Genomic DNA, 18914 nt, shown 5'->3' with positions numbered 1-18914 from the left:
CACAGGCAAAACCACATGCGGCCACACACATGCATACCGAAAATCAAAAGTGCAATTTCAGTTGAACCATGCGACCGCATGGATTTACACCATGCGGCCGCACAGGCTAAAAATTTGGCGAATTTTCCAAGTTTGGCAATTTTTCATATTTTGTTAGATTTTGATTCTTTTCCATATTTTGGAGATTATACTCGACTTTTGCACGATTTTTACCTAGTTTTTAGGTTTAGTATAATAGGAGTTTCCATTTAATTGTTAAAAATTTTCTACATTATTGATATTGAATTAAAGTGAGGCGTATTGTCTTCTATTCATCATTCTTCATTGAACGATTTCGAACTTATCAAGTGTTAACTTGTGGCGTTCAAACAATCGGATTTAATTCTTGGATTGCGTGATCAAAGGGTCTTTCAAGCGTCGTTCTTGTTGGGTTTTTTGGTTCGACTTTCTTTTGGGTTAATCCTAAACTTTGGATTAATTTGGCTTTCTTAGGTCTTCAATCTCGTTGTGAGTTTCGTAGTCAACGTTGCTACGGGGTTCGCATCAGTGTGAGTTTTGGTGATCTATTTCTCCTATTCGAGAGAAGGGAGATAGATTCGACAAGGTATAAACCATCGTAGGGTCCAATAGGGGATAAAAATATATCATTATGCCTTGCGTGAATCTTTAAGTGTTTACAAAACTACATACATTCTTGTATATTTGCATTCGTCATAGAAATATAGTCGGGTGGTATATGAGAGTAGGTTCAATGCTGCTCGAGAGAGAGTGTTGAATAGATTTAAGAGCATTGACTCTTTAAAATTTTATCGTGTTGTCAATTTGTGAAAGTAGGGTTTAATTGAACATTACTTGGGCATTCATGATCCTAGTGCGTTATACAATCACTGAATACATTAGATTGCATTCTCAACATTAAATATCATTCTAGCTTATTTAAACATCACATTGTCATTTCACGCATAATTAGCTTAAGTTAGGGAGTAATTAGGTTATAAAAGCACTTGTGATAATTTGGTTTCGATTAAGGCCAAGTTAAATAAAATTAGGCTACTCAATCTCTATGGGACGATATCAAACTCTAGAATTCACTTTATTACTTGTTAACGAACTGTATACTTGCAGTGGTTTAAATCAAAATAATAATTTCGTGAACATCAATCTCAGATAATCCACATTCATATCCGTATGTTCCTAGAACAGTAAGATATCCCCAAATTGTTCTAAATTTGGTCTAAGTATAAATAATTAGTATGGTGTGGGTAAAGCATCTATGTCCAGCTAAATCAATTTATCAAATACATGAATCAACTCATTTCATCACAATGTCAAACTCAGTACTAGTGCATGTATAATATCAAGTTTTGCAGGTTTAAGTTTCAATCAATCTAGCATGCTTCACATCCATAGTTCATAAATCAATACCAAACTCAAATTTAATCGTCTTTTTAAGCCAAACTTTCTAATCCATACAAGCACACAATCGAAAATAAACAAATAAATAAAATATAAAGTATAAAATTTAATGATTTTTTAAAAATAAACACACAGAAGCAAACTTACAAAATCATACGAAAACCAAAAACTCAAAGTTTTTCCCACCTCCAAACTTAAATCCGACATTATCCTCAATGTCTTAAAATATAATAAAGAATGTAAGAGGACGGGAAAACAAATGACTAAGGTACTCCCCGAATTTTTCTGTTGAGAACGAAAGGGTCTACGGGTGACGGCCAGACAACCTTTCTCATCATACGTTTCCCTTGGTCTATATTGGTTTGAATGTTCAATAACTTCATGTTCCCGGATATGGCAGTCAAATCAAATATTAGATATCAAATAATCTAGAACATGTGTTACTTAACCCAAAAACTCGAAATATCCAACATTAAATGTAAGGACCTTAGCAAAAATATGATTGGATGATGATACCCTATAAATTTAAATGGACCTAAATCTATTGCAAACTAATAATCAAAACAAGTTTATATGCAGTGTGATCAAGAAATTAAAATAAATAAAGGGTTAAGAAATTAGGTTGCCTCCTAATAAGTGCTTAATTTATAGTCTTTAGCTAGATTTTGTTGTTTCGACTATTTTGGGTCATCAAGTGGCAGAATCATCTTCTGATGAGAGTAATCACCACCCCAACCTCTATCCATTGACCTTGAACCTTCATTGTTGATCTTGTGTCACAACCTCAACTTTGCCATATGGATATACAGCTACCACTGTGAATAGACCCGACCACCTTGATTTTAGCTTGCCTAGAAAAAGCTTGAGGTGAGAATTGAACATGAGAACCTATTGTCCAACCTCAAACTCTTTCCCTGTAATGTGTCTATCATGCCATCTTTTAGTTTTCTCTTTGTATAACTTTTCATTTTCATATGCTCCAAGTCTAAACTCATCAAGCTCCTTCAGTTGAAGGATCATCCTTTCTCCAGTTGCCTTTGCATTAAATTTAACATATGAGTTGATCAATATGCCTTGTGCTCCAATTCAACTGGTAAGTGACACGCTTTTTCGAACACCAATTGATAGGTTGACATCCCAAGAGGAGTATTGAAAGTAGTGCGCTAGGCCTAAAGTACATCATCTAGATTCTTTGACCAATTAGTGTGTGATGGATTAACTATAGCCTCTAGAATTTTCTTTAACTCTCTGTTGGAAATCTCAACTTGCCCACTAGTCTGCGGATGGTAAGGCATTGCAACCTGATGTTTGACGCTGTATGTTGCCAATAAAGTTGAGAATAAGTGGTTACAAAAGTGTTTCCCGCCATCACTGATAATTGCTCGCGGAGTACTACACCGAGAAAATATATTCTTTTTAAGAATTGGGTCACAACTCTTCCATCATTTGTTGGTAATGCATGGCCTCAACCCATTTAGATACATAATCCACGACCACCAGATATATTGTTGATCATATGAGGATGGAAATAGTCTTATGAAGTTAATATCCTAGACGTAAAAAATTCCTATTTCCAAAACGCCATTCAGAGGCATTTCATTTCTTCTAGAGATGTTTCTCATCCTCTGGCATTTATCACACTTCTTTACTAGTTCATAAGCATTCTTAAATAGAGTTGGCCAATAAAAATCTAATTGTAAGACTTTAGCAGTTGTTTTGGTTGATGCGAAGTGACCTCCATATGGGGAAGAGTGACAATGCTCCAATAATTGTTTTTGTTCTTCTTCCGACACGCAATGATTAATGATTTGATCAAGACCTCTTCTATAGAGAAAAGGATCATCCTAAAGTAGCGCTTCAGGTCACTGAAATTTTTTTCTTCAATTGACTCGAATACTCTGGAGGAATAACAAAACTAGCCAGATAATTAACAAAGTCTGCATACCAAGGCAGTGACTTGATCTCAAAGAGTGTTTCGTCTGGAAATACATCTTTAATTTCATCTATAGGATCTTCGTCTTTTGCTCCAAATGAGATAGGTGGTCTGCTAATAAATTTTCACTTCCCTTTTTATCCTTGATTTCCAAGTCAAATTTCTGTAGTAAAAGCACTAATTTGATGAGTTTTGGCTTTCCATCTTTCTTACTGAGCAAATACTTGAGTGCTGAATGATTTGTATACACTATCACTTTGACCCAATCAAGTAAGCTCTGAATTTATCAAAGGTAAACACTACTACCAAAAGCTCATTTTCTGTAGTCCCGTAGTTCAACTGAGCTTCACTAAGAGTTTTGCTGGCATAGTAAATGGCAAGTAAAACTTAATTCTTTCATTGTCCCAACACTACTCCAATTGCGGAATCACTTGCTTCACACATTAATTCAAATAGTAAACTCCAATCAAGTGCAGCTAGGATAGGTGATGTGACCAATTTTTCTTTCAAGGTGTTCAAGGCATCCGAACACTCCTCTGAAATGTGAAAAGGCACATCCTTTTCCAATAAAGTGCAAAGAGGCTTGGTTATCTTGGAGAAGTCCTTGATGAAGTGTCAATAAAAACCTGCATGTCCTAAGAAACTAATAATTCACTTCATTGAAATGGGATAGGCAGCTTCTCAATCACCTGTATTTTAGCTCTGTTTACCTTAATGCTCCTGGTTGAAATCATATGTCCCAACATAATTACTTCTTCGACCATAAAGTGGCACTTCTCCCAATTAAGCACAAGATTGGTTTTCTCACATCTTTATAATACCAATCTCAAGTAATTTAAGCATTCATTGAATGATGTGCCAAACACTAAGAAATCATCCATGAATACTTCATTGTTTCTGCCCACCACATATGAGAAAATGGACATCATACACCTCTGAAAAATAGTTGGAGCATTGCACAATCCAAAAGGCATTCTCCCATATGCATAGGTATCATAAGGACAAGTAAATGTGGTTTTCTCTTGGTCTTCTGGTGTTATAGGAATCTGATTATATCCCGAATACCCATCCAGGAAGTAATAATGTGAATGTCCAGTGAGTCTTTCCAATATGTGATCAATGAAAAGAAGTGAAAAGTGATCCTTCCTAGTGGCATTATTGAGTTTTTAGAAATCCATGCAAACTCTCCAACGTGACTGTACGTGTAGAAATCAACTCCTTGTTGTCATTAGGCACCACTGTAGTGCCTCCCTTTTTAGGTGCTACATGCACTGGACTTACCCAATGGCTGTCAGATGTAGGATATATGATCCCTGCATCCAATAATTTCAGCACTTCTACCTACACAACCTCTTGCATCTTCGGATTTAATTTACGCTGTCGCTCTATGGATGGTATAAACCTCCCTTCCATCAAAATTTTGTGCATACAAAGTCATGGGCTGATTCTTTTTATGTTATAGATTGTACATCCTATCACTGTTTTGAGATCTCAAAGTACCTTTAGTTACTGATCTTTTTCATTTTTGTTGAGGGTATTTGAAATAATTACTGGAAGTGTGTGTTTGTCCCCCAAGAAGGCATATCTCAAGTGCGAAGGCAACTATTTAAGTTCAAGAATTAGATCTTTTTGAATGGATGGTAAAGATTTTGTAGGATCTTCACCTAGCTCCAATTGGGTCGATCTCAAAGAAGGTGGGTTTCCTTCCAATTGTCGAACACATTCTTCTATCTTTTCTGATTTAGATGGCTCTTTTATAGAATGAACCAAACAAGCTTCAAGCAGATCTTGAAGGTAATTGAGTCAAAATCTATCTGTCACTGTCATGTTCAATACATCAATCTAGCAACGGGAGTTAGGTTCATCATCAAATTTGAGCACATTGAAGACATTGATGGTCATTTCTTCGTCATTCATTCCAAAGATCAACTATCTTTTTTGCACATCTATCAAAGCTCTTCTAGGAGCCAAGAATGGATGACACGGTATGAGAGGAACATCCTTATCTTCTTCCATGTCTAGGATAACAAAGTTAGCTGGGATTATGAATTTTCAACCTTTACCAAAATATCTTCAAAAATTTCCCTTCGATATTTGATTGACCTGTCAACTAGCTGCAACGTCACTGTAGTAGGTCTCGCTTTTCCCAAACCTAATTCCTTGAAAAGAGACAAAGGCATTAAATTAATACTTGCCCCTAAATCACACAATGCCTTTTTTATGTATTTGTTACCAATATTACAAGGAATAGTAAAAATTCCTGGATCTTTTAATTTTGGTGGTAACTTATGTTGGAGTATTGCGCTACATTCTTCATTTAGCATCACTGTTTCATTATCCTCCAACTTCCGTTTGTTTGATAATATGTCCTTCATAAACTTAGCATAGCTGGGCATGAGCTAGAGCTTCTACGAGTGGTATGTTGATGTGCAAATTTTTGAACACCTCCAAAAAATTTCACAAATTGTTTATTAAGCTTGTGCCACTGCAGTCTTTGCAGGAATGGTACTGGAGGCACGTATGCTTTGATAAGAGTGGTTACCTTAACCTGTGGATTAACTACTGTTGCATTGTGAGTTTCTTCTGTTGTTTTATCAGACTTATCCATGTGTTCCTCGCCCGTAGTGGGTGTCTTTTCTGTAGTAGCAGATGGTATTCTCACTAATATCTCTGGCAATTGAACTCCACTTCAAGTAGTGATAGCTTGTACCTGTTCTTTAGGATTTGTTTCGGTATTGCTAGTTAGGGTCCCTTGAGTTCTGCATCATGTCATTCCATGAAACAATGTTCCTAAGAATTAGAGAATTTAACCACTTCCGTGCACCCTCCTTTAACGTGTGAGGAAATAGGCGCAGTTGAAGGGCATCCACAAACATTCCTTCGTGGCTAATCATATCGCATAGCATCAAGAAGGCCTGGATATGTTCATGAGGATTTTCGATTGATCTACTAGAGAACTTGATATCTTGATGATTTTAAATAAGTTGATGATGTCATGTCTAATATGGAAGTTGGCCTGCCCAAAAGACAGATAAATAATAGCCGATTGTACAAGAGCTGGCACGAGATTTACATAATCCCTCACAAAGCTTCTCCATGATTTGCTACTACCCTCGATTAATTTGGTTGGGGTAGTGGCAAAAGGTTCTAAGGGTTCTAAGCATGATACTGATTTTGATTTTTTTCCATATCTCTCGCTTGTCTCTGCTCTCTTCTTCGCTTCTGAAAGTTCTTTCGATTTTGAGGTCTATCGAAAGAAGCTCGATCTCATCCAAATTTTTGCATAAATTGTGATTTCCTAAAAAAAATAAAACGACATACTTAGATCGTTCAATGAATAGCCTAAAACAAATAAAATAAAGAAAAAAAGAAAAGGGAATAAAAACTTCAAATCTAAAAAAAACTAATAAACTCAAATTAAATAAATTATTCACCGAAAATGACGCCAAAAACTTATTCTGTGATTCCCGCAAGCATAAGGAATCGTTGTCCAGTAATAGATTTGGTGAGTTTAGAATATCGTCCCACGAAAAATAAAATTTAATTGAGTGCACTAGTCTTTAATTAAATTCAAAGTAAACAAACAAAATTGATTTTTGACATTTTATTATTCTAATTTAATACACGAAAGCTTGTAAAATTCATATTTAATACATGTATCGGAAGAGTGTATTGGATTATGAATCCACCTATTATTATCTATTCTAATTTTTGACTACGTAGCTAGTTTCGTTCTTGCATTCTTGACAATCGATAATTGTATTATAATTAATTTTTTTTCAAGACAAATAAAATCTATCATACTCATGACCCGAATCCATTCCTAGTCTGAATTCTAATGAAAATAACACATTTAATTTCACAACTATCTCAAAGATTGCACACGTGATAATTCTTATTTCTAAAATTTATTGCATGTGTTAGTCAAGCAGTGTTCTAGACTTATTGTGAACCTCCCAACACTACAACAAGCAACTATATATATTTAATTGGTGATCAAGCAATCAAATAATAAAATTAAGCATGCAAGATTAATCAAAAAACTGCAAGAATTTAACTAAACCACGTGTCTCAAATTAAAAATAAATAACAAAAGATTTCATCTTCATCCAATACATGAGAAGAATTAGTCTAACATAATATTAGAATTAAACATATAAAAGTGAAAGGATATCACCAAAAATTGATGGAACGTAATTAATTCCACACTTTTCTTGCTTTCTGCATGTGTGTGTATTTTCTCCAATTTCATCCGGCTGCCTATTTTCTTTTTCTTGCGTCTGTCGACGTGTATATATATTCAGCAAATAATGGCAGCCTCTTTTTTACCTGGTTTCTGTACTTATATATATAATCAAACTAGCCAATTGCTTTTCCTATCTTTGTTTTTCTCTCCCTTCAATGTGTACGAATATATGTAAAAATAGCACGCGGACCAATGTTTGACTCCACAACAAGTTCCAGCCGCTTTTTTCTATCTCTTCTCCTCTTTCCTTCGTGTGGATATATATGTGTATATATACAACCTCTCTACTGCCCAATTTATGTGTGAATCAAAGTCCAAAGATCCCTGTGATGTGTACATGTATATAAAATTCAGCAGCCAGCCCTATTTTATTTACAAAAGAACTCCACTTTTCCCTTATTTTAGCAATATGTCTGCCCTTTTATCAATTGGACCAGCCCAGTTAGTGAGATATTTCAATTCAAGGTACACTATTTTCCCTTAAATGATGTCTAGTCCTTGATATGAATTTTATTTGTACAACCAATGTCCTCCTCAATTTCAAATTCGTGGAATTTAATCCCGACTTATAGATTTGACTTGATTTTGCCCTTTTTCCTTTCCAATTGCTTCAAACGGGTTCGTCACTAAAAATAAAATAAAATAAAATTAACCCAAGTTAAATAGAAATTAATAAATTAGCGAAATAAAGTTCAATAAGATGGTCTAAATAAGTACATAAATTGCACTCATCAGAGTCCGTAATCATCCATTAATAGACATTCATCACATAAATATTTTCTATATAATATCAAATTGATTAATCATATTAATTAAGTAATTTAATTGGAGGGCCTATTTAATCAAAACCAAATTTTAATTAAATCCCGGATTAGAGTCCAACTCTAATACCATAATTATAGGATGAAGTAATTTAATTAAAATCAAAATTTTAATTAAATATTAAATTATAGTCCAACTCTAATTCTTTAAAAACTTAGGGTAGGATAATTGAATTAAAATCAAATTTTAACCAATTATTAAATTAGAGTCCTACTCTAACTTCAAGACATATTGGGAATTTATATTAATTAAAATCAAATTTTAACTAACATTAGATTAGAGTCCAACTCTAATTAAAATTGAATTAATATTTTAGTTTAGGACAAAACCCCTAAATAAAACAAAAATTCAGTTCAGGGTCAAAATTAAATATTTAAGTTAAAATCTAATTTTAACAAAATATAAAAGTTGTCAATTTTAAATAAAATTTCAATTCTTGGCCAAATTAAAGATATGGGTAAAACATAATAAAAAAACCCAACTTTAAAACTATCTAACATCGACGCCGCTTGTCCAGCAATGGCGACGGCAAGCTGCCAAATCCACTATTTTTTTCAACTTTTCAAAACAAGGTTTTGAAGATAAAACAAATATTATAATTGCTAGATTCAAGAGCCACATGAAAATTCAATCTTTGATTTCATCAATATGTACATCAATTCCTAAAAAACACAAAGGAGGCTCTGTACTACTGTTAGGAATTTACTTATCATTTACTAAAGATTTGCTTTGTATTTAGATAGAAATTGTGATAAAAGTTATACATTTTTCCTAGATCTGCAAATTCATTTACTTTTCCTTTGTTTCAACAACCTTGATCTGCCATCCACAACTGTTCATTGTTCAGCCTCCAATGAAATTCCACATAAAGAATAATATTGTAGGGAACCAGGGTTATCTCCTTCTTGTGCTAGCAATAATGAAAAATCTCTAAAAATTGAAAATCATAGTCACTTATTTATACAAGCCCAAACGGGCTTGGCCTGACCCATTTTAATATTTAATTAACACATTTAATTAAATTCGGTTTGTAAATTAATTAATCTAATTAATTAATTCGGGCCTATAGATAAGCAACTCAATTAATTAATTTATCCAACACTTGTTAAATTAATTAATTGTCAAATCATCTCCTTCTCTGTGCAGCCTATTACGTTCCCGATCACGGTGCCTAACTATGTAAATTGTTATTTTGATCTAATCAAAATCAATAAATTAAAACACTTTTTTAATTTATCATCAACTCACATTCGTCGTACCAAATTGACATCTAGCAATGTTTCGAGACTATACATGTGACCAGAAATGTCAAGTGGCATGACAAAACCAAACTCGTTCGTTTACCGTAAAATTATAATCCCTTAATTATTATAATCTAATCAATTACGAGATATGAAAGTGTGTCAATCCCAATTATTGATCATATCTTTCATTCCAGAATTAAGTCAGTATATATCGAAAAACTCCTTTTCGACTTCTGAATATATCTTGGCCAAGTATTACATTCAGATAGTTATTCAAGTGGAATCACTCAGCTGGTCTCAAATACTTTGTTCTATAACAAAATATCCATGCATTCATTTAAATGTACCACACTTTAACTTGTAAAATTAGCTACTTACTTCACAAGTAAGAAGTACCACACATGGTGGTTTATCCGTAATAATGATATACATATTGCGTTATTACTTACGACCATGGATTATTTAAGATCCAATTATATGTAATTTGTATCTCACAATCGCAACTCCTTATGATTAACAAATCATAAAAACTTGAATCTACGAACTCTATTATGTAATACTATTCATCATGATATTAATTTAAATAAATAATAGATCTTGCCAAAAAATTAAATGTATTAAACATATTAAAAATTTTTACAATCTAAATTGATTGGACCTAGGGCATAATATTTACAGTCATAAGGACCAAAACTATTCAATCGAGCTCAAGTTTAATAGTATCTGAGCATGAGGACTTTGGTTCGAGTAATTCGTTAACCCAACAAAGCTTAAGATCGGTTTATCAGGTGTTACATATATAATCGGGCTCTATATGTGAAAGCAAGATACTCTTCCTCTTCCGTGAAGAAACTTGTCATTGATATTGGATATTCTTTTCTCCGCAAAAATTGCCGAAGTCCAGCTGTGGCACTTTATATTCCTCACATTAGCCTCATTGAAGTGGGATCATATTATGTGTAGAAATTACTATTCCATGTTTGGCGAACTCTATAGGGGTGCAATGTGCATTGACCTATAGACAGTGGCGAATCTAGCATCAACATTCAGTTAGGGCGGAGGTTGACTTTGACCATTGACCATCGACGATCGTAAAAGCCCGGTTCGGTCGGCGGCCGATTGTTTATTAAAATTAGATTAAATAATATTATAAATTATTCAATATATATGTAAATGAACTAAAATCTAGAAAATATATACATATGAAAATATAGTTTAATACAACCTAAAATGCTAAAAAAATATACAATACAACCTTACTCTGAAATTGTAAGCTTAGACAACTGAATTCTACGAGGTCGAATATTTTGAAAACGTTGCAATATTGTCTCATTCTCAAGTTTCATAAAAAGATCTCTCTCCATGTAAACTACCAAATTGTCATTCAACAATTCTTCTCCCATTTTGTTGCGCAGATCATTCTTGATTAGATTCATAGCAGAGAATACCCTTTCAACACTTGCAGTTGCCACAGGTAATATCAAAACTAATGTGATCAGCCTATAAACCCATGGAAAATAACAAGAACTTCCAGTTTCAACCAACTTCTGAGCTACACAAGATATACTTTTGAGGTTGAAGAAAGCTTCATCCATTCTCACGAGCATAAGAAACTTGTCAAGTTGAGGTCTAATTAATAAAAGCTCTTCACTATTGAAATCTATAGGATATAACTGAGCAAGTCGTACCAATTTACATACATCAAAAGCTGCAAATGAATCTCTTGGACTTAAACACGAAATGCAAGTAAAAAGCTCAGTAGTTGTTTCTGGAAAACGATCATTCAACTCTTGCAAGATTGAATCTATCACATAACAAAACAAATCAACATAAAAACAATGATAATAAGTCACCTGCTGACTTGCACGCCTAGGTCGACCTTTCGATACTACAATATCATCCATATTGGGCACTGAAATATGTCTATCAACACAAAACTGAATTACCTTACTCAACAAAGTATCCCAACCATTGTCTCTCATGTTCTGCAATGTGCACTTACACAACTTCAATAATCTCATAGCATTCTGAATATTCTGGTCCTTTTTCTGTAAGGCTTGTGAAAGATCGTCTGTAATTGCAAGAATTTCAAACATAAAATGGAAACGGAACACAAATTGAAAAGCTTGCATAGTGTCCATCTATCTGATGGCCATTGATTTTTGTTGTAAACTTATGCCGTCTTCTGATATATTCTCAAGAACATCTATGATCGCATTAAACATACTAATAATGCGAGTAACTGTCTTTAGATGTGAGCCCTATCTAGTATCACCTGGACGTGCCAAACTCATTTCTTGAAACCGACTAGTTCCACCAAAAAGTTCCTCAATATTAAGCCTCTCCAGAATTTCAATATGATAACTTGTTCAAAGAGTATCTACACGTTTACATGATGCACCAACCAAATTCACAATAATAGCAAGCATGTTAAATAAATCACTAAGCATAACATTCCTATGTGCCATAGAAACAACTGCCAACTGAAGCTGGTGAGCAAAGAAATGAATATACATAGCACATGGGTTCTCTCTTAAAATTAAAGCTTTTAAGCCATTGAACTCGCCTGACATATTGCTTGTTCCATCATAACCTTGACCTCTCAGACTAGATATGCTCAACCCATGTGTAGAAAACGTTGCATTAATGGCATCCTTGAGTGATTGGGCACAAGTATCAGCGATGTGGCAAATGCCCAACAAATGCTCCTTCACTTGTCCACTTTTATCAACAAACCTCAAAACAACTACCATTTGTTCTTTTATAGAATTATCACAAGACTCATCAACCAAAATTGAAAACAAGGAATCGCCTATCTCATAGATCATAGACCTTGTTGTCTCTACAGCACAACAATTAACCAAATCATTATGGATGCTTGGTGAAGTCATTTGATCATTTCCAGGAGCATTACTAAATAGTACTTCATTAATTTTCTTACGACGAGTTGCATACCAATTTAGTAGCCCAATCAAATTTCCTTTATTAAGAGACTCTTTCGATTCATCATGACCACGAGATGACAATCCTTGCATCAAGAGAAATCTAGTACAATCTAGCATCGCAGTCAACCTTGTCCTATAATTTTTTTGTTGACTACTACTTTGGCTAGAAATAACATGGGAGATACTTTGCTTTTGATTCATCAAATTGGTACACTTTGCAAAAGCTTGATTATGAGCACTATCAATGACCCCGACATGATCTTTCAATGTACTTTTGTGCTTCTAATCCCTAAAGCCAGTCTTAGTGAATATATGTGCACCCCCTTGACCCCCTTGTATCTGGTTTGAATAAGTAGCAATGCAAACAATAAGCCGCATCATTTTCTATACTGTAATCCAACCAATAAAATTCAGAAAACCATTCTCTTCGAAAACACCTATTATCATTTCCTATCCGTCTTCTTGGAAAGTCAAGTCCATGTGGTTGACAAGGACCTTTTTGCAAATATGCCATCCTAACATCATCTCTGATATTAGGATCATATGACTCGATAGGGGGACATTTTCTTGGATCAGATATAAGATCATCTACATTGAATTGAGCCCGAGACTTCTTTGTGCTATTTAACAACTCGAGTGCTCGTCTAGAAGCAGTGGCGGGACTAGAAGCACAACTAGAACTAGGAGAACTAGGTATAGACTTTCGTTTCAGTTAAAAAATCGTTCCATAATCTACAAAATGCCCCAATTTAATTTTCAATTACAATTCATTAAAAAAACAATTCAACAAAAAAATCCCCTCCACTGATGATCAACAATTCAACAATTTTCATTTTCATTTGCTCAATAGACAATACAATAGGATCCAATACAATAGCATTAAAGAAGAAAATAAATTAAAATCTGGTCCAAATTGTCCAATGGATGCCGATGCATGCAGTAGTGCAGAGTGCAGTACAATAGCATTTTCAACTCATTCACAGATTCACTTCGAAGTTCACATAATCAGTATTACAAAATATATAAAAATGTATTGCAAATTAAACTCATTCACAGATTCACTTCGAAGTTCACATAATCACTTTAATAAATTCCCACAAGTATTGCAAAATATATAAAAATGTGAAAAATTTTAGTACTGGAGCCTGGAGTTGTAGACTTGCAGCCAAAATGAAATCCAAGATTTTTGGAAAATTAGATCAATATGAAAATATCACGAATCAGAATCACCGAACATCAATTCATCAAATAACTGAAAGTCTAAAAGAATCTTGCATTTTTTGAAGAAGAGTGCGACCTGTGCCGCTGTGCGGGCTACCTGCTTCACTGGACGGTCTGGACTCGATGGCGATCTGGCGAGTGGCACTATAGCGTCTGCTAGCTGCTGTGGCCTGCGGTAATGGTAGACCGATTGACGGCTAAGACAGGGAGAGCCCTAGATTGGTAAATGGTAATGGTGGGTGGTGGCAATTTGGAGAAAAATCTGGGAATCTTCAATCTGATCACTGCGTCTGCGCCTCTGGCTCTACTTCAGGTTGTAAATTGTAATTGTAAAAATCTGGGTATATTGGAGTGGAGCAGGTTGCAGGTCATTTGGGCATCTTTAATTGGGTCGGATTTTAAAAAAAAATGAAGCCCAACAACCAACAGCCCAACAGGCAACACCCAAGCTACTGAACGTCTGGAATTCTGAAGGAAAAAAATTGATTTTTCGGCGGTCGGCATGGCAGTTCCGGTGAAGCCAGCTAGGGTGGCTGCCCTAGCTGGCCATAAGCTACATCCGTCCCTGGTTGGATCGGTTGACGGCTAAGACGGGGAGAGCTCTAGATTGGTAAATGGTAATGGTGGGTGGTGGCAATTTGGGGAAAAATATGGGAATCTTCAATCTGGTCACTGCGTCTGCGCCTCTAGCTCTGCTTCGGGTTGTAAATTGTAATTGTAAAAATCTGGGTATGTTGGAGTGGAGCAGGCTGCAGGTCATTTAGGCATCTTTAATTGGGCCAAATTTAAAAAAAAAATGAAGCCCAACAGCCCAACAGGCAACACCCAAGCCACTGAACGTCTGGAATTCTGAAGAAAAAAAAACTGATTTTTCGACGATCGGCGTGGCGGTTTCGGTGAAGCCAGCTAGGGCGGCCGCCCTAGCTGGCCATAAGCTACATCCGCCCTTGCCTATAGATCATTTTGATAGGCTAATGATTTTGAGTTGGGTCTAGAAGTGCAAGTAACAAAGAAGCTGCTATAGGTTTTTCTGTTGGCACTCCTTCCAAGTTCTATGTATGTAGAGAGCTCTAGTTTTAAAGGCACTAGTTGTAGTTACTATCCCTTTTACGACAGCAAGTTTAAAATGAGTTTGAATTAGAAATTTGTTTCGAGCTCGAACTGCTTTGCTTCTTGGAAATATTTTCGTTTTTCATTGTGAGATAATTTGAAAAGCTAAAGGTGGTGTGCACATATGACTGGTCGTGTCTCAGAACTCTACTGCTCAGCTTTCATCAGTTTTATGTAATTTTTTTCATCCAAGTTATTCGATTTCATTTCCAGAATGAACCCTTTTGATAAAAGATTTATGCTATGTATTCTATGGAATCAGTTGACCACAAACATCAATGTTTGCTCCATTTGGTTATTTCTTTTGGGCAAGGGTAGTTCTGTTTCTCTCTTTCACTTTTATATGATGTATGAAGATTGATTACTGTTCAAATGTATAAGAGAAGATGCAATTAATGTTGAAATTAGGTTATTTTATTTCTTTATTTTTTTTCGTGAAACTAGTCCTTCAATTTTGAGTTGACAACAAAAAGACGGATAAAAGTATGAAAAAGAATTGTACAATTGGATCCCGTGTATTCCTATTAACCAAAAGTGCAGTTAGAATTTTTCAGATGATGCTCCCATTTGGAATCACTATACTCCTTAATATATTGCTATCCCTACTGAGATGATATATCCATTCTCATCATTGCTTCCTTCTTGCACATTATCCCTGTTTATAATCTGCATTGCGTACATACATGTATAAAAGTGCAATCTATTTTCAACATTTTCCTTTTACGAGTTCACTAATGGTGTGTTTGATTGGCTTTATTTTCCATGAAAAATATCCCTTTTTCCACCTAAGTTCCTACTTTTCGAATGTTTGATTGATATTTTTTCCATAAAAAATATTTTCTAGAAGGTGGTCACATGAACTGTGTTTTCCTCAAAAACTATGAAAACATTTTCTTTAGAGGGTAGGTTTTTATTTTTTGAGCAATTCAAACTACCCAAAAACACTTTAAATGAAGCACGTTTAATTAACAATTTTCATGTAAATAAGTTCCAGACAATCCTTATTTTCTGTCCATGCAAAATTCCACACTTGTAATCAAACACACCCTAATCGATATTCAAAATAGCAAAAATTTGATCGAATGATTGCACTTACCCGAATCCTAGTATTCTTGTCATCTATAGCTCTTTTTATGTTTTAAACTTCTCGGATGCAGACACCTCTCTCTTCCCGTGCTCCATTCTGGATATTGTTCATCTATTTCATAGTTACATTCAAGAAACAAGAAATTCAGGACAAAAGGTAACTAGTTTGGTTCACTCTTCTTGCTGATCTAATAAAATTGCCGAAAAAGAAAAATGAAAAAAAGAAAGAAAGTGTGTGCTTCTTACTTGATAGGTATCGAAACCCATAATGACAGAATCTTCGATGATGACTCCCTTACCAATTCTTGCTCTCATTCCTACAACCATACCTTTTATCATGCATTTCTGTTTGTAAGGAACACGAAGAAACGATAGATCAAATAGGTTTGCATATATTGTTCATGAATATAAATGAAAAATATATTTATATTGGGATTCTACTTCTTTCGCTGAGAATGCAACCATCTCCAATGACAGAATATGTAATAAGAGCATCGATTATTGGAGTTGGAGGCAGATTCCTAGGTAAAGTGTACACCGGAGAGTCTTTGTCGTAGAAGCTGCTAACAAAAGATGATGTATTCAGTAAAATGATGCATAGACTTTATTCTTTCATCTGTTCGGGTATTTGAAGCTACTTACCTGTATGCATCTTTTGTTTTTCTGGTGCTTTCCATGTTAGCTTGGTAGTAAGCTCCAATGCTTCTCATGTCCTCCCAAAAACCATCAAATTGATAAGCACAGATCTAGACGTTGCATGAAAGTAAGATTTCCTTATAAAATATAAGGTGGGAAATTGATCATGGGCGGATCCAGGAATGGGTTGGGCCATGCTATAGCATGTCCCTCTAGCCCAAATGTCCATTAAAAAAAATTAAGTAAAAAAAATATATTTTTTTTATAAGTATTAGCCCGTCCGCTGAAATTGATGGAATCCATTTATTAATAAAAATAATTTTAAAAAGCCAACCTTATTGCATCAACAGTTCCCTAAAGAACGTTGAAACGTACCTTGAAGTAAAAAAATCGAAAAAGAATTTAATGAAGTAGATCCAACTGCAATGTTATTCATTTAGCCTGAAACCAGTCTTGGTCTTCTGGACTCTGATACGCTGCTATAACTTCAACGAATCCCTCTTTTCCAAGACGTGCCCCAGCATAAGCTCTTGAAAGGTGAGAATTTAGAGAAGTAGAGTTAAATTGCGTAAGAGCGTAGATTTTGGTAATATTGCTATTGATGCAATTGCTGACAACTGCATCAATTAGTCTGTAATTTCTTGATATAGGAATGGCACTTTCTGCTCTTCCCTTTGTCAATGGATAGAGTTGTGAATGTGAACCATCATCAAAAACAATTGCTGCAACACTTTGACACTTAAAATGTGTCAACACAATCATAAGATATATTCATTGTTAACAAAATACAATGTTAGGAAATTTCACAAAATCTTGAACTCAATAAATTATGACCTCGTTTGCCGGGGGGAACAAAAAAGTTCGACATTCATACTGCTGTGAATTTGTTATCGATAAACTATTAGGAAAGGCTGTAATGAAGATTGGTGAAGGTTTGTCACAGTTAGACAATAGCCTAATTTTGAGATTGAATGAAGGAGAAAGAGACATCCGATTAAAAGATTTGAATCGATGGGTGTAGGAAGAATGTAAATAATATAAATTATAGATTGTAATTTTAGGTTAATTGGTAGGGTGAATTACTTCCTTAATTAGCAGATTTTATTTTGCTTTTTTTTTTTCTGCTCTTCGTGTAATATAAATAAGGTGCATTGGTGATGTAAATATTAATTGAGAAATATATCAATCTTTCTTTGCTCATATGGTATTAGAGCCACGACTTTTCTAACCTACCAATTCCATGGCGGAATTCCCCACCAACAGTAGGGAATCAACCACCTCGGAAATGTCTCACTTCGAGGCAGAGGCCATACCCTCAATCGGCTCCAATGGCTTCGAAAATTCCTCCTTCCAACTTACAGTTGAAAAATTGAACGGGAGAAACTTTCGAGAATGGGCCCAATCCATAAAATTGGTAATCGACGGAAAGGGTAAGCTAGGATATCTTACCGACGAGACATGTAAACGAACAGATGTAGCCCTCCTTCAAAAATGGAAATCTGAAAATTCCATGGTGACCACTTGGCTCGTGAATTCTATGAAGCCATCAATAGGGAAGACATATCTTTTCCTTCCAACCGCCAAAGATGTCTGGGACGCTGTGAAGGAAACCTACTCTGATTCTGAAAATTCATCACACATCTTTGAAATCAAAACTCGATTGTGGCAGGCAAGACAGGGACCTCAAGATGTTACTGATTATTACATGGAGATGGTTACACTCTCGTAGGAATTAGACCTAAGTCTCGAAGAAGAATGGAAGTGCTCGGAGGATAGTGCACTGTACAAGAAAAACAGGAGAATAAAAAGGTCTTCGAGTTTCTTGCGGGATTGAATCGAGAGTTGGATGATGTTAGAGGTAGAATATTGGGTTGACGACCACTACCGATGACTCGTGAGGTCTTTGCTAAAGTTCGACGGAAAGAAGCTCGTTGGCTCGTAATGTTAAAAGAGACATCGGGATCGTCTGGGTCTTCTGGAGAAATGTCGGCCCTGAATGTAAAGGATAATGGGCCTTATAATATTAATTCAATTGGGCCTGGGTCTGGGTCTAGGTTTTTGGTTCTTGGCCTGAAACCTTAAAATCAAATGGACTAGAAGTTATTGGGCCTTCCATTGTAAATGGATCATCGGCCCTATCAACAAAATGAATTCCAAATGGGCCAACCCAAAAACAACGAGGACGACCTTGGTATGAACATTGTCGAAAGTCGAGGGTACAAAGTTGAGACAAAAAACCCCACCTCTTCAAACGG

General features: G+C 35.1%; 1 protein-coding gene and 1 pseudogene across 1 annotated transcript; both read right to left on the bottom strand.

The window, feature by feature from the left end:
* Positions 1-10917: 10917 nt before the first annotated feature.
* Positions 10918-12723, bottom strand: LOC111390766. Its single transcript, XM_023015874.1, has 3 exons — positions 12067-12723; positions 11937-12003; positions 10918-11732 (listed from the first exon to the last, which is right to left on the bottom strand). The coding sequence occupies exons 1-3, from the start codon at positions 12721-12723 to the stop codon at positions 10918-10920; spliced, it is 1539 nt and encodes a 512-aa protein (XP_022871642.1).
* Positions 12724-15380: 2657 nt separating this feature from the next.
* LOC111390765 lies at positions 15381-17442 on the bottom strand (annotated as a pseudogene).
* Between the last annotated feature and the right edge of the window lie 1472 nt (positions 17443-18914).

Source organism: Olea europaea, unplaced genomic scaffold, assembly GCF_002742605.1.
Source record: "Olea europaea var. sylvestris unplaced genomic scaffold, O_europaea_v1 scaffold713, whole genome shotgun sequence".
In the NCBI taxonomy this organism is placed as follows: Eukaryota; Viridiplantae; Streptophyta; class Magnoliopsida; order Lamiales; family Oleaceae; genus Olea; species Olea europaea.
This window is presented reverse-complemented; position numbering and strand designations above follow the sequence as displayed.